Source organism: Sorex araneus, chromosome 1, assembly GCF_027595985.1.
Source record: "Sorex araneus isolate mSorAra2 chromosome 1, mSorAra2.pri, whole genome shotgun sequence".
Lineage (NCBI taxonomy): Eukaryota > Metazoa > Chordata > Mammalia > Eulipotyphla > Soricidae > Sorex > Sorex araneus.
Genome location: NC_073302.1, coordinates 436,656,495 through 436,673,536, shown reverse-complemented (window position 1 = coordinate 436,673,536; position 17,042 = coordinate 436,656,495). Strand labels below are relative to the sequence as shown.

The following is a 17,042-nucleotide window of genomic DNA, read 5'->3' as shown; positions in this document are numbered from 1 at the left end:
ATCACACACTGGGTACTGATTGAATGATGGACCAAGGTCTGGGACAGGCTGCTTTACAACACAGAGTTGACTAACCCCAGCTTCCCGGTCATATATGCAGGCATCGTTCTTAACTCCAGGAGACCCGAAGTATCTTCAGTGAAGAAATCATCCGCTAAGTTGGTCTCCGTCTGAAAGTCAAAGAACCAGCATTTTCATTTCTTTTCAGGCATTGAAACTATCCACAAGTAAGCCACACCTCAAGTTTTTGTCTTCTCTAATGAATCATTAGAAACGATTCCACAAATCATTAACAGATTTGAAAAAGTACAGTACTCCTTTGCCTAATAAAAAAAAATTCCCAGATCCCCTCAAACTAACTGTTCTATTTTGTTCTGAATTCAACCTCTGTTCTGGGACATAAATTTCAATGGAGATATTTTTGCATTCAACTCAGCCAGGGTTCCAATAATTCTACCTAGGATACTCTCCCCACCCACCACTTGCTTAGACATGGGACAGAAAAAATGGATTTATTCCCACCCCAATAGAGCCATTTTTTTTTTAGTGGAAATTCAAGGTTCTGAAGGAAGGGGCTCATTTGTCATTAGTTCCCAAATAATGACCTCAAAGAAATCTTGGGTCTTCTTTAGGAGGTACTTGAGCTCAGTCAGTTCTAAGAAACTCTTCTTCAAGGCCTGTTGGTTCTGGTTGGCTTCCTGCAACTCTCCTTCCAGTTTTTCCAGAACAGTCTGTGTTGGAGGAGAAATAAGAGGTAAGTTGAGAAGAAAATGCTAGGACATTCACCAGGTAAGCAAATATCAGAAGAAAATATTCAGTGAATCATGATGTCCTGTTGACACAATACGATGGCAGAGATATAAACTAGAGCCAAGTCCACACTGTCCAGAGTTCTGTCACCAGGTGGGTGGGTTAGGAAACAGGGGAGAAGAGAAGTTAGCCTCACGAAGGAGTCAAACACTTCTCAGAATCTACAAGGACTGGTACTAAGGCAGATGGAGGGGTCTAGGGGCTGTTAATGAACTGGTATCGGGAGAGGAAAGAGGCAGGAGCTGGAGATGATCTGATGGAGATCCTAGCTGTGGAGGTAAGAAGTTCTCTCCCCAGGGCTGGCATAGAGCACGTGCCTCTTAGGAATGAGCTTTGATCATGTGCTCACACATGCACACGCGCACACACACACACACACACACACGTATACAGACACACACATACGCACAAAGACACACACAGACACACATACTCACACACAAAGACACACACAGACACACATACTCACACACAGAGACACACACACTCACACAAACACACACAGACACACACAGACATACACACACAGACACACACAGACATACACACACAGACACACACACTCACACACAGATGCACAGACAGACACACACACTCACTCTAACACACAGACACACACAAACACTCACACACAGACATGCACATTCATACACACAGACACACACAAAGACACACAGACACGCACACAGACACACACAAACACTCGCACAGACATGCACATTCATACACACAGACACACACACTCACACACAGACACACACACTCACACAGACACACACATTCATACACAGACACACAATCACACTAACACCAGACACACAGACATGCACACAAACACACACAGACACACAAAGATGCACACACACACTCACACACAGACACATACACATAAACATACATACAAACACACACACAGAGCCAAATACCAAAATTTCCCCCAGGTATCTAGATATCCAAATTTTAATATGACAACACTCAAACTATTTTCTATGGCATTAGCATCCCAATATCTCTGCTGAAGTATCAAGATTTCTACTACTGATTGCTTCAAAAATTTCAAGAATTTTAAGTTATCTTAAAAGAAAAAAAAATAAACAGAGATAAGGCTCAGCTCAGTGAAATGCTTCTCCCTGTTCACCCGATCTAGTGAGCCCCATTTCTTCTGGGAATAAAAATAAAATGAAAACTGGGGCCGGAGAGATGGTACAGTGGGTAAGGCACTTGCCTTGCATACAGCTGACCCTGGTTTCATCCCTGACACCCCAGAGGGTCTCCCGAGCGTCACCAGGAGTGATCCCTGATCACAGAGCCAGAAGTAAGCCCCGAGCATCACTGGGTATGGCTCAAAAAACAAAATAAAATAACTGGAGGGACAGTTACCCCATGCAGAGGTTCTCAGTGGACCGTGGACTGCTGGGGATCAAACCCAGGGCTCTTGCGTACAAATCTTGTGCTCACCCCAGCCTCACCTAAGCTTTTTATCAAGGTGTCCAGAGCTTTCTAGGAACTAGTCCACCAACTTTCGGCCTCCTTTCCCCTCCCCAACTCTAGCCGCTTTTGAAGGCAAAGCCTTGCTTCATTTGTCTCCACACAGGCAGAAGCTTCATAGTTTTTTTGTTTGTTTGTTTCATTTGGGGGCCACCTCCAGAGGTGCCCAGGGCTTATTCATGAGGGGTGTGAGCTATCAAACCTGAACCAGTTGCATGCAAGGCAAGTGCCTTCCCCTCTGTCCTCTCTCTCTCTCCCTCTCTCTCTGATCCAGCACTCCATGGATTGGGTTGGGTTTGGGAGGGAGGAGAGGGAGTCGGGCCACAGTGGGCTTTGCTCAGAGCTTACTCCTGGCTCTGTGTTCAGGAATCACTCCTGGCAGAGCTCGGGGGACCATGTGGGATGCCATGGCTTGAATCCTGGTCAGTCTCATGCAAGGCAAGCGCCCTTGCGACTGTACTTTCACTCAGGACCCCAGCACTATGTGTTTTATTAAAGGAAGTAGACAGCAGGAGCAGAGAGGTGGGTCCCACCAGCTGGAATGTCCCTCACTAGAGAACAGTACTGGGGCTCCATACGTTGCATACTATGGGCTTGGGGAGGGGATGGAGGGCAGGGGTCCACTTTGACAAGTGGGCGACCAAGAAACGCACTCCAGCTCCTCCGTGATGGGGCACAGGCTGGGTGAGTGACAACCAGCCACCAGCACCTACCTCCAGGGCGATCATTTCCCGGGGCAGAGGAGTCTGGGGGTACTTCTCAGGTGGCCGGATCACAATTTCGTTTTCCATCTCATTTTCCAGAAAACCTGAAGCAGCACATGCCCAGAGAGAGTTCCACAAAACAGCCACTTCCCCTCCCTGAAGAGTGGGGCCCAGCGGACAGCCGCCCCCTCCCCCTCCCACTGCCCTCACCCCATCTCTGGGCTCAGCTGGAGAAGCGTGGCCCCCGGGGGACATGTTCGTCCCCGTGGTTCTGGGCTCTGTGCCCCGCCAGCCCCCAAGCAAAGAACTGACTTACGGAGAATGCGCTCCAGGGACTCACACCTCCTCACTTCATTCACGAATTTCCTCTGGAAGCTGTTCACGTTCACATTTAACTGGGGGAGGGAACATTCATTGTTGGTGGGAATGTCGAATAGTGCAGCCCCTTTGGAAAACAATACGGACATTCCTCCCAAAACTAGAAATTGAGCTCCCAGGGATGAAAAAAAAAACAGTAGAAATAACATCTGCACTTGTATGTTTATTGCAGCATTGTTCACAATAGCCAAAATCTGGAAAAAAACCCAAGTGTCAGACAACAGAAGACTGGTTAAAGAAACTCTGGTATGGGGGCTGGATAAGGCATTTGCAGCGAGTAGGGCATTTGCCTTGCACATGGCCAACCCATGTTCAATTCACAGCATCCCGTATTGTCCCCTGAGCACCACCAGGAGTGATTCCTGAGTACAGAGCCAGGAGTAACCCCTGAGCATCACTGGGTGTGACCCAAAAAGCAAAAAGGAAAAAAGAAAATAAACTCTGGTACATCTGCACTATGGAATACTCTGCAGCTGTTAGGAAAGATGAAATCATAAAATTTGCTTATAAGTGGATGGACGTAGAGAGTATTATGCTAAGTGAAATGAGTCAGAAAGAGAGGGACATATATAGAATGACTGCACTCATTTGTGGAATATCAAATAGCATGAGACTAACACCTAAGGACAGCAGAAATAAGGGCCAGGAGCATTGCTACATGGTTTGAAAGTCTGCCTCATGAGCTAGGGGGAAAAGGGATCACTAAGTAACTGATGGTTAGAGGGCTCACTCGGGATGGGAGATGCATGCTGAAAGTAGACTAAGGACCAGACATTGATGACCTCTTAGTATCTGTATTACAAACCATAATTCCCAAAAGTAGAGTGAGAGTAAGAAGAAAGGTGCCTGCCACAGAGGCAAGAGACGGGATGGGGTGGGGGTGGTGGGAGGGACACTGGGGACATTGGTGGTGGATAATGCGCACTGGTGGAGGGATGGGTGCTTGATCATTGTATGACTGAAACTCAATCATGAAAGCTTTGTAACTGTATCTCCCAGTGGCTCAATAAAAAGTTCAAAAATATCAATAACTTGAGGAGAGAAGACAGACCAGGGTGTGGGGGTGGGGGGGACACACTTCAGGAGTGAGGGGGCAGAGCCTGCCCCCAGCTCCACTCCTGGCTTTCCTGGAGGATGTGGCTGGAGGAACCTTTGGCCCACGCACAGCTCCACACGCAGGCCCAGGACACAGTGGCGGGGGTATTCATTTATTTGATGATTCCTTTAAGATGGAGAGGAGGAGGCCACCCCCAATGGCGTTCAGGGCTTAGCTGGGGTTCCAGGGATGAAATCAGGGTCTGCCACATGCAAGGCAAGCACCCTAATTTCTGTGTCACCTCTCTGGCCTGCACCATAATGATTTACCCCAAAAGGCTTCCCCTTGGACCCTCCCCCCTCCACCTAGCGCTTCTAGAAAAAAATCCTCTGACAACTAACGGGTCCTGACACTCAGCTGCCTTTGCCATTAACGTGGCCATAACACCTCAACCTAGTCCCAGTTCAGAGGGGACCTGGAAAACGGCCAACTGCGTGCAACGCAACGCGCGGCCACACACAGCCCACAACTTGGGGTGTGAGGAAGAGTCACCTCCTGCCAGGCCCTGTGTGGGGAACAGGGGGGTCCAGGAGCAAGGCCTGACCCTTCTCTGCAAGAATAATGTTGGCCTTGACCTTGGCGAGCAAGTCAAGAGCCCAGTGCTCTTCACTGGACTCTAAAGCTCAGTAATGATCTCTGAACACTGCCCTAGGTCACATGGGTGAGCACCATGGGGCACGGCCTCCGGCCCGGGGGTCACCCACTAGCCCCCAGTACCACTGTTCAGAGCATCTGTTCCCCATTGCCTGTCCAGGGACGCAGGCTGACTGCTCAGGGATTCCTGTCCTGGGACCCAGCTCGGTCATCTCGCCTTAGCTGACCATGGCCATTCCAACGCTATGTGGACAGGAAGTGAGTATGTGCCCTGGTTCTGCAGTGATACAATGCAGTGGTGTCTACAGACCCATCCAGTGGACAGGGGGCAACTGCATTAGAGTGTCAAACGCAAAAAGCAAAAGAAAAAAAAAAAGAGGGGCTTGAGTGATAGCACAGTGGGGAGGGCGTTTGCCCTACATGCGGCCAACCCGGGTTCGATTCCCAGCATCCCATATGGTCCCCTGAGCACTGCCAGGAGTAACCCCTGTGCATCACCGAGTGTGACCCAAAAAGCAAAAAAAAAAAAAAAAACTAGAGTGTCAAACACTCTGGTGAAGGAGGCCCAGCTGCAGGAAGAACATGTTTGCGAGTCATCCGCCCAGTGAGCCCTGTCAGCACCCGTACCGCGGGTTCCCCTGGCGTCCAGCTCAGGCTGGTCTCCCTGGAACCCGGCACCTACGTCTTTGAACTGCACCAGCCCCAGCTCTCCCAGCTCGGCCACGCAGCAGTAGGCAGCCTCCGCCTGGAGGAAGAGCTGCGACAGGCACATCTCCTCGCTCCGGAACACGGACGCCATCGTGATCCCGCCTTGGCCTGCGGAGGAAAGGAGCACTGAGATCACACGGGTGAGCAACTGGGGGGCCGCCCGCAGTTCAGGTACGCAAGGCTGATTCCCTCTGGGGGAGTCCGTGTTCGCTCATGGACACGCAGTTGTCTGTCTCGGTCTCTGCTGCCATATTTCTTTAGACACGACCGCTTTCCCTTTTTTGAAAGTAAAAGGTGAATCTGGGTCTGGGGGGTAGGACGATGGGTAGGATGATTATTTTGCACCTGGCCAGCCCAGGTTTGGTCCCCAGCAAACTGGATGGTCCCTAATATCTGCCAGGAATAAAATTCCTGAGTGCAGAGCCAGGAGTAACCCCTGAGTATCACCAAGTGTGGCCCCCAAACCAAACCAAACCAAAAAAATTACGATTTTTGGGTTCATGTTGTGATATTATAAAGACACAGGCATTGGGCCAGAGCAATGGTACAGCGAGGAGGGCGTTTGCCTTGCACTCGGCCAACCCCAGTTCGATTCCCGGCATCCCATATGGTCTCCCGAGCATCACCAGGAGTAATTCCTGAGTGCAGAGCCAGGAGTAACCCCTGAGCAATGCCAGGTGTGACCCAAAAAGCTAAATAAATAAATAAATAAATTTCAAAAATCAATAAAAACACAGGCATTTTGGGGCTGGAGCGATAGCACAGCGGGTAGGGCGTTTGCCTTGCACGCGGCCGACCCGGGTTCTAATCCCAGCATCCCATATGGTCCCCTGAGCAATGCCAGGGGTAATTCCTGAGTGAAGAGCCAGGAGTAACCCCTGTGCATCGCCGGGTGTGACCCAAAAACAAAACAAAAAAAAAAAAACAGGCATTTCATGCACATATGTTCACATACCTACCTTTCGGTTTGGTTTGGTTTGGTTTGGTTTGGTTTGGTTTGGTTTGGTTTGATTTGGTTTGGTTTGGTTTGGGGGTTACACCTGGTGGTGCTCAGAGCTTACTCCTGCTCTGTGCTCAGGAATCACTCCTGGCAGTGTTTGGGGGTCCATCTAAGGTACCAGGGTTTGAAGCCCAGTGGGCTGCTGCAGGACAAGCACTTTACCTGCTGTGCTGGTCCCGCCCCTGCATAGACATCCTTAACAACTACACTGCAAATGTGTACTTCTCCTCTTGAGAGCAACGGTTTCAATCTCTATCACAGCCCATATCATTCATGCCCAGGACCCCAAATTTCCCCCACTCTGTGCCACTCGATAAATGTGGCCTATGTGAAAAACATTCATGCACAGTAATACTGCATATGAAAGGCTAAGAAATAGCTCTCCGCTAAATACCCACTAACAGCAGCGGAAGTGGGGGGGAATCTAATGAATACAACTGAGCCCTGGGCTGGAGAGCTAGAGCCGTGGGCAGGATGCTTGCCTTGCACCAGGCAGACCCCAGCTTGAATCCCCAGCACCTCACATGACCCCCCCAAGCACCGCTAGGAGGGATTCCTGAGTGCAGAGTCGGGAACAAACCAGGAGCACCACCAGAAGGAAAAGGAAAAGTCAAGACAAGCAAACGAAAAACACACCTATGATCAACTAAATTGTTGCGAACACCTTATACTGGGAAAAGGACCATCTTGGATTCACTGAAAGGCCCTTAGAAGCTTCCACAGGGGCTGCAGCTATAGAAGACCCCATGGGGGCTGGAGCTATAAAAGACCCCAACAGAGGCTGGTAGGGCATTTGCCTTGTGAGGCCAACCAGGCTCTACCTCCCACACCCCATATGGTCCCCTGAGCACCTCCAGGAGTGATCACGGAGCACAGACTGAGCCCTGAGCACCACCGGGTGTGCCCCCCCCCAAATAAAGGCCCCACAAACTAGACTCCCCAAAGCCCAACCTGGCGAAGCTCAGTGGAGCTTGGAGGGGATCCATATAACGTACCAGGGTTTGAAGCCCGGCGTGTCCCTGCCACGCCACTGGCCACAACCACAGAAGACCCACACCCGGGACCCAGGACCACAGCAGCGCCGCAGCCCCAGGGTCAATCCCGACTCCCCTCTGCTTTCTCCTTCTGCACGACTCAGTGCGGATTCTCTCCAGCCCATCACTACCCCCTCCACGCTGCTCTCCCCAAGGACTCAGACCCGCCCCCTGCGTCACCCCTTCCAGCCCTTCCCTCCCCCCAAGAATTTTCTCCTTTGTACTCCACAACAGGGTCCTTAACTCATGGGAGTCTGGTCCCCCCCACCCAGACCCGCCGACCCCAACCCAGGTGCAATCGCAGCCTCGGCCTGTGTGGCCAGAGCCTGCGTGGTCAGCGCCGGGCCCCGCGGGCCCTGGGTGCCAGTCCAGCTCACCTGCCAAGCAGGGCTCAGAACCCACTTGCCAGCTCCTCCCTTCCCCCAGACGCGTGCTCAGATCCCTGGGTCACCTTCTGCAAGGCGCCTCCTCCGCGCGCCCCCTCCAGCCCCAACTGTTCGCGTGCGTGCGCGCCCGAGCGCGCGGGCCTTTCTGAGCAATCCTCTGCGTTCCCCTAGACGGGAGCCCAGCCCCCGGCCCCGCGCACTCCCCAGATGTCCTTACCCGGTGTGGTCCGATGGGTCCTGGCAGTGACTGGAGGCGCTGGGAGCCCCGGGGGCCCGCAGCGAGCAGCCGGCTGGCCGGCGAGTGGCGGCTGGGCAGGACCGGCCTGGCCAGGACTCGGCGGCGCTTCTGGTCTCCGGGCGCCCGCAGAGCCCAGAGGACTGTTGTATCAACACGGCCCGGCCTGGGTGACAGCCGGGAACCTGCCGGGCCGGCCAGCCCTGTTCAAACCCCCTGGCCTCCCTCCCCACCCCCCTGTGTCCTCAGCCGCGACCTTGGGGCCCCACCCGGTCGGCCGGCCCGCAGGAGTCTCCTGAGGGAAGGTGATTAACCCCCGCCCCCCAGCCTGCGCCTCCCGGGTTTGGAAAGAGGGTTGCCTGACACCCTGGAAGCATCCCAGACAAGCTGCCAGGGTACTGACACAGCCCAGTGATCCGCAAGATACCCCGGGGCATTGGCAAGGAGGGCGGCAGAGGAAACCCCCCTCTCCCTGCAACCATGAGGTCAGCAGCCCTGTTCAGAAACTCCACAGCCAGTCAACAGGAGGACCCTGGGAATGGCCGCGTGTCCTGCCATCTGAGTTTGATCCCCAGCACCCCATGTGGTCCCCCGAGTCTCACCAGGGGTCCTCTCTGAGCGCAGAGCCTGGAGGAAGCCCTGAGCACCGCCGGGTGTGTCCCCCCAGGCTGCCCCAAACGGACCAGTGGCTAAAATGTCGGGAAAGGGGGCTGGAGTGATAGCATAGCGGGTAGGGCGTTTGCCTTGCACGCGGCCGACCCGGGTTCAAATGCCAGCATCCCATATGGTCCCCTGAGTACTGCCAGGAGTAATTCCTGAGTGCAGAGCCAGGAATAACCCCTGTGCATCGCCAGGTGTGACCCAAAAACCAAAAAAATAAAAAAATTTAAAAAAATAAAATAAAATGTAGGGACCGTGGACACAGCGTGGAGAGGTGGGACCTCCTCCTCCTCACGCCCCCCGGCCTGGCATCCCAGGAGATGGCTACTCTGGCAGGTGAAGGGGCCTTTGTCCCCTGGGCCGGCTGCCCTGCCCGGAGGGTCGGCCTGCCACCAGCTGCTGAGTCTTGCCAAAGCTGCTTCTCCAGCAGGCTTGCAGACTCCGCCCACCCACACATACATGGACCCGCAGGGCACCCATAAACTATGCCCTAGGACCATCCATGTGGTGGGTTTTCTGGTTCCGTTGGACTTTCTTAAGGAGAATAAGATAAAGAGCCCCTAGGCTCATGCCACTAACCTTTCTCAGTCGCTGAATTTTTTGTTTCTTTCTTGTTCCTTTGAGAGGGACCCCTCTCAGAGGGCCCAGCAAGCTACCGAGACTATCCCGCCCGCACGGCAGAGCCTGGCAAGCTACCCGTGGCGTATTCGATATGCCAAAAATAATAACAACAAGTCTCACAATGGAGACGTTACTGATGCCCGCTCGAGCAAATTGATGATCAACTGGACGACAGTGCGACAGTGCTTGTTCCTTTAGTTTTTGGGTTTGGGTTTGGGGGGCTACACCTGGCTGTGATCTGGGCTCTATGCTCAGGGCTCACTCCTGGCGGGGCTCAAGAGACGGTAGGGGGTGCTGGAGATCAAACCCAGGTTTGCAGCGCTCTCTCTAAAGTTAGTCCTTCCTTTTTTTGTTGCTATGTCCTGGGGCGGCACCTTTGCTGTGGACTCTGGGGTCACACTTGCCATGAAGGGATAGAACGTAGGAACTCCAGGTGGGTGGCACTCACTATTTCTCACTATTTCTCCTGTCCATACAGCACAGATTATCGAAAGCAAATTTGATGTGTTCTGTTCTTTCAAAACATTGCCGTAGGCACCTCTCGAAGATAAGGTACCTCTCCTACAGATAGCTCTCCTGTAGATAGCCCACATAATTATCATGACGCCGTCATCACTGAAATTCAATCATGAACCTGTAATATCAAACATCCCAACAGAGTCCAAAGAGCCACATCTTCTGAGATTTGCCCTTTTCAATAAGTCATTCTGGCGCATGATCGAATTGGAACCACTGCTTTGGAAAATACAGGATAAAGGTTAGCTTGAGGGCCAGAGAGATAGGACGGGGGTTAAGGCACTTGTCTGGAATGAGGCTGATTCCGGTTTGATCTCTGGCACCATATATGGTCCCTGACCAGAAGTGAACCCTGAGTGCAGAGCCAGGAGTAAGCCCTAAACCTCACTGGGTGAGTCCCCAAAACAAAAAACAGAACATAAGCCAAACTGTAATAAATGTTTTTGTCTGTTCACTTAATATTTATCAAACACCCACTGTGTGTCCTCTCCGCTGGACTCTGAGAACAGAACAAAACTCCCCCCCGCCTCAAGCCAATGTGCATGGGAAGGTCAACCAGCAGAGAAGGAACGAGCAGGACGGTGAGGCAGTGAGGCAGCACGATCGTAGGGCCAGGGAACCTGCGCCCTGCCGAGGGCTGTTTGAGTACGTAGAATGTCCTCTATGGGACATGCAGTCCGGGCAGATGGACCGGGGCAGTTGACAAGATGCATTCCAGTCTGCCCTGTCTTGCACCACGGCCAGACCACAAGATTTCAAGGGCCCCATCGGCCCACAGCCGGACATTCCCCGCCCCTGCCCTAGAGAAACGAAGAGAGGCAATCCAGAGAAGTGGTCGGGGAAGGTGCGCTCAGAATCCAGCATTTGCCGGGCCAGAGAGACAGCGCCCCGGAGGGGCCCAGATCCACGCCCACATGGCCCCTGAGCACTGCCCCGTGTACCCCCCACCAAAATCAAAAGAGAAAAAGGAAGAAGGAAGGAAAGGAAGAAACGTTTCTAGTTCGTTCGTTCCCTCCTTCCCTCCTTCCCTCCTTCCCTCCTTCTCTCCTTCCTTCCTTCCTTTTCTTCCTTCCTTCCTTCCCTCCTTCCCTCTTTCCTTCCTTTCTTTACTTCCTTCCCTTTTCCTTCCCTCCTTCCCTTTTCCTTCCTTCCCTCTTTCCCTCCTTCCTTCCCTCCCTCCCTCCTTTTCTCTTTCCTTCCTTCCCTCCTTCCTTCCCTTCTTCCCTCATTTCTCCCTTCCTTCCCTCTCTCCCTCCTTCTTCCTTCTTTCCTTCCTTCCCTCCTTCCCTCTTTCCTTCCTTCCCTGCTTCCTTCCCTCTTCCCTTCTTCCCTCCTTCCTTCCCTCATTTCTTCCTTTCTTCCCTCCCTCCCTCCCTCCTTCCTTCTTTCCCTCCTTCCTTCCTTCCCTCCTTCCTTCCTTCCTTCCCTCCTTCCCTCTTACCTTCCTTTCTTCCCTCCTTTCTTCCTTCCTTCCTTCTCTCCTTCTCTCCCTCCCTTCTTCCTTCCTTCCTTCCTTCCCTCCTTTCTTCCTTTCTTCCTTCTTTCCTTCTCTCCTTCCTTCCTTCCTTCCCTCCTTCCTTCCTTTCCTCCTTCCCTCCTTCCCTCCTTCCCTCCTTCCCTCTTACCTTCCTTCCTTCCTTCCCTCCTTCCTTCCTTTCCTCCTTCCCTCCTTCCCTCTTACCTTCCTTCCTTCCTTCCTTCCCTCCTTCCCTCCTTCCCTCCTTCCTTCCTTCCTTCCTTCCTTCCTTCCTTCCTTCCCTCCCTTCTTCCTTCCTTCCTTCCTTCCCTCCTTCCTTCCTTCCTTCCTTCCTTCCTTCCTTCCTTCCCTCCCTTCTTCCTTCCTTCCTTCCTTCCTTCCTTCCTTCCTTCCCTTCTTTCTTTTTCTCTTTTGGTTTTGGTGGGGGACCAAAATGCCTCCAGATCCCCACACCAGGCTTTCTTCACCAGGGGCAACTCAGAGGAGGCGGGTAAGCTTCCCTCCCCACCCCAACAGAGCCCCGGCAGCCATAAACCTCCAGAACTCAATCACGGCCATGCTCACAGTTGCTCTCCACAGGCTCGGACGAGCCTCACCCAATGAGGGAATCTGCCGTGTGATCGTATTCTAAAGTTTAGGATTCCTGGAGCGTGCGGCTATGAATGCCACCTGACCTCTCATACTCTACATCACTGATGTACCAAGAGCAGCACACAACATTTGATGGGCGGTAACTAGCATGTTAGTAATCTCCTAAACAAAGGCTTATCCTGGCTTCAGGATGAAATACAACAATCTTCACACACTTTCCTCTAAGGAAATTTTATTGGACCATTTTTAGGGGATTATTCATAACAAGCAATACAAAATTAATTGTTTTGGTTCTGCTTTGGGGGTGATGGTTTGGGATATAGGGTGGAAACATTTGAAATATGGTGGTGGGAAGGTGCAACAGTGGTGGGATTGGTGTTCGAATATTAAATGTAATGAATTCTTGTGAACAACTCTCACTGTGGGGAGGACTGCCGTCTGGTCCAGCCTCTAAGGAAAGCAATATGGATTCTATCCCGGCATCCCACAGGGGCCCTAGCATCACCCAGAGCAATTCCTGAAGGAGAAGTCAGGTGTAAGCCCTGAGCATTGTTTTTGGGTGTGACCTAAAAGCAACACATAATTAAACAAACAGCACCTGGGGCCTGCAGTGTGCTGTGGTATGCAGGGAAAGGCCCCCTGACTGCTGCAGGGCCGAGGTGTGTGTGATGACCCCTGATCCCGAGGAGTCCAGGAGGAAGTAGGACTAGATAATCCTCATGCCCACAGCTCAGATATAGGTGAAACTGACCAAGGGTTAATTAAGACACAAGAGAGTTGGGAGACACAGGTTAGGGTATAGGCTTTGCACGCGGTCGCTACTGCTTCCATCCCTGGCACCACACTGTCCCCCAAACATTGCTGGGTGTGGCTCTAGAGGCCCCCCAAGCACTGCTAGGGTGGCCCAAGCACTGACAGCTCGGTGGCTAACACACACACACACACACAACACACACACACACACACACAGACAAATGTACAAAACCACAAAAAAATCAATCCTACTCAGATGCTTGTAATTATTTGTTCATGTCCTATGGGGAAACTGAGGCAGAGAAGCAGACCGTTCAAGATAGTTCAGCTAATAAGTGGTAAAGGGGGAGGGGGAGGATCCAGAGTTGGTGCTCAGCTATCAGGAAGCGGATCCGTGAGTTAGCATAGATGGTTTGGCAGGCACCCACAGGGTGCAACTCAGTTCCCTGGGTCCCTGGGTGCCCCCGTGACTGAGCCCAGGCTCGGGGAGGCATTCTGGGGATAGAAGGGGCTTACAGGGCAAAGAAAGTGAGGGAGGCAGCGTGCAGGAAGAGGTGGGGGCGCGGGGGGAGCGGTGAGTAGGACCGAATTCGGAAGCTCAAAGACTATAGGGGGCCGGGAGATGGCTCCGGGGCGAACGCACCAGCCTGGCAAGTCTGGCACGGAGAGGTCAAGGCCTTAGTCCTCCGCAGACACAGCACAATGATGCTCACAGCTCCAGGGACTCACTCTGCATGTGGGAGGCCCTGAGTTCAAGCCCCGGCCCCGCAGATATAAAGAGAAAGCAATGTTGAGCGCTCTTGACCAAACTAGGTGTTTTGCTGTTGCTAAAAGACCATTCTCACGCCACAGAGACTGGCACACACCCAAAAGAACAAGGGCAACCAGTGCTGGCACGGACGTGGGGAGAAAGGGACGCTCCTCCATTGATGGTGGGAATGCCGACTGGTCCAGCCTCTTTGGAAAACAATATGGGCATTCTTCAAAAAACTAAAAATTGAGCTCCCATTTTGACCCAGCTGTACCACTTCTGGGAATATATCCTGGGGGTGCAAAGAAGCACAGTAGAGAGGCTGGAGCGATAGCACAGTGGGTAGGGTGTTTGCCTTGCACGCAGCCGACCTGGGTTCGATTCCCAGCATTCCATATGGTCCCCCGAACACTGCCAGGAGTGATTCTTGAGTGCAGAGTCAGGAGTAAGTCCTGAGCATCGCCAGGTGTGACCCAAAAAGCAAAAAAAAAAAAAAAAAAAGAAGAAGAAGCACAGTAGAAATGACATCTGCACCTATATGTTCACTGCAGCACTGTTCACAATAGCCAGAATCTGGAATCAACCTGAGTGCCAAGAACAGACGAATGGATAAAGAAACTATGGCACATCTACACAATGGAATACTATGCAGCTGTTAGAAAAAATAAAGTCATGAAATTTGCCTACAAATGGATGGACATGGAGGGTCTCATGCTGAGTGAAACAAGTCAGAAGAAGAGGGACAGAGATAGGATGTATATGGAACTCAGCTCCCTGGTCCCTGGGTACCACTATGACTGAGCCCAGGGTCAGGGAGACTAATATATCCATGGCCAGGGAAAACAGGGACCAGGACAACTGGCCAATGGTTGGAGTCAACCACAAGTGTGTGTGGGGTGGGGGGTCGGTAAGATAGAGAAGGAACAGTTTGACAATAATAGCTGGAAAGGGTCATGCTGAATAAGAACTGTGTTAAAAGTAGGTAAAGGGGGGGGGGGGGGCTGGAGAGATATCACAGCGGGTAGGGCATTTGCCTTGCATAGGGCCGACCCGGGTTCAAGTCCCAGCATCCCATATGGTCCCCTGAGCACGGCCAGGGGTAATTCCTGAGTGCAGAGCCAGGAGTAACCCCTGTGCAGCGCCAGGTGTGACCCAAAAAGAAAAAAAAAAGTAGGTAAAGGGATATTCCTAATAACCTTTCAGTTTCTGTATTGCAAACAACAATGCCCAAGAGGAAGAGAGTGAGAGAGACAGAGAGAGAGACAGAGAGACAGAGACAGAGAGAGACAGAGAAGAAAAGAATCTGCCATTGAGACAGGCTGGAGGCTGGGGGATTGGGGTGATAGGAGGGACCCCGGGGACACTGGTGCTGGGAAATGTATGTTGGAACACTGTGACTGGAACTTAATCGTGAACAGCTTTCTCAAGATATATTTCACAATGATTCAATTAAAAGATATTTATTAAGTTTTTTTTTTAATTTTTAAAGAAAAAACTTTAAAAAAAGACATTTTAATTTGTTTGGTTGGTTGTTTCTGAGGCCAGCAGTGCTCAGAGCTTACTCCTGGCTCTGTGCTCACGGATCACTCCTGTCAGGGTTGAAGGGACTGTGTGGTGCTACATCAGACTGGGGTCTGCTTCATGCGAGGCAAGCGCCCGTCCTGCTGTACCGTCTCTCCAGCCCACAAGGCCATTTTTTTTCTTTTCGGGTCACACCTGGCAATACACAGGGGTTAATCCTGGCTCTGCACTCAGGAATTACTCCTGCCGGTGCTCAGGGGACCATATGGGATGCAGGGAATCAAACCCGGGTCGATAGCGCGCAAGGCAAACGCCCTCCCTGCTGTACTATCACTCCAGCCCCCCACAAGGCCATTTTTATGTGAAAGAACAGCTGACAAACTACAGTTATTCAGACTCTAGTATTTGGCAGCACTTTCTTTAAGACATCCATATGATGATGCCGGCACGTCCAAGAACAACTGGCACCCATGTTGCCAACGATAAAATTGTAGCTTTCCAACAACAATTATAATTTCAGAAAACTTGCTCTGCCAATGACGTTGACAGCTTCTCAACACTAGAAACTTTTCTGATGTGGGTTCTTCAATGGGAATATTTACACATTCCATGTAATGCAAAGAACCACGCATTATATTTCTATAGGTAAAGAGCAAAATGAAATATGGCATACGATGGGAAAAGCCACATGACTCGTGGGACTTTTGTAAAGGCCAATAAAAGATGCCGTGTAATCACAGAGGAGCCGATGATCTTTCAAAAGTGCCCGATTAACCAATGGATTTTAGAGAAAAGGTTAGTGATTCATTTTCATGTTACACAAGACAGTTAAGCTTTTCAAAATAACTGCTGGGTAAGTGTTTTGGTGAGGTTTCAAAGAGAAATAGCCAACTGTTTCAGAAAGACAACAAGCCCAGTGATGTTCACTTTATTTTTTTTCTTTTCTGGGCCACACCTGTTGATGCTCAGGTGTTACTCCTGGCTCTGCACTCAGGAATTAGTCTGGTGATACTAGGAGGACCATATGGAATGCTACAATCGAACCCAGGTCAGCCGTATACAAGACAAACACCCTCCCCTCTGTGCTGTCGCTCCAACCCTGATATTTTCCTTTTTAACCTTGTGTTTCTATGGGGTCAGGTTTTCTTTATCTATATCAACAAAGGCTCAGGAGACAGTCCAAGGGTTGGACTGTGAGCACTGTGCCTCAAGTTTAGTTCAGGTGTTGGTTTTGAGGCCACACCTGGTGGTGCTCAGGACCTTACTCCCAGGGATCATTCCCTTACTTACTTACTCAGGGATCACTCTTAACAGTGCTCAGGGAACCATCTGGGGTACTGGAGATCAAACTTGAGTCAGCCGCTTAGAAGGCAAGTGCCTTAACCACTGTACTATCCCTCTTAGCCCTAGGCCTCCAGTTTGATCCTTGGCCTGGTCAGGTGTGGTCCTAGACCCAAGGGCCTGAAACACCTGGCCCACGTGCTTAACTGTTAGGCTGTCACCTGGAGTGGCCACTAGGCTCCTGGGCACTGCTGAAGAGGACCTTTCACCAAAATGTGGGGGGGAAATGCACCAATAAAATAATAGAAGGCAACAGAACGAATGCAGCCGCAGACACACACAGCTCCCCCGCTCTTGGAGACCCAGGAAAGAAACTGAAGAAACGAAACATGTCACTCACCTCGGTACATTGTTCATTTTTTGGAGAGTATAGTTATT

At 51.5% G+C, this 17,042-nt stretch overlaps 1 protein-coding gene across 1 annotated transcript in view; it reads right to left on the bottom strand.

The window, feature by feature from the left end:
• The window catches only part of ATP6V0A4 (ATPase H+ transporting V0 subunit a4), a 53,378-nt gene extending 47,509 nt beyond the window's left edge, over nucleotides 1-5,869 (bottom strand). Inside the window, exons 1-5 of the mRNA XM_004608230.2 lie at nucleotides 5,753-5,869; nucleotides 3,319-3,397; nucleotides 3,012-3,106; nucleotides 606-731; nucleotides 76-170 (exon numbers count right to left, since the gene is read on the bottom strand). Of these exons, the coding sequence (XP_004608287.2) occupies nucleotides 76-170; nucleotides 606-731; nucleotides 3,012-3,106; nucleotides 3,319-3,397; nucleotides 5,753-5,869 (512 nt within the window). The remainder of the gene's footprint in view (nucleotides 1-75; nucleotides 171-605; nucleotides 732-3,011; nucleotides 3,107-3,318; nucleotides 3,398-5,752) is intronic.
• Nucleotides 5,870-17,042: the final 11,173 nt, after the last annotated feature.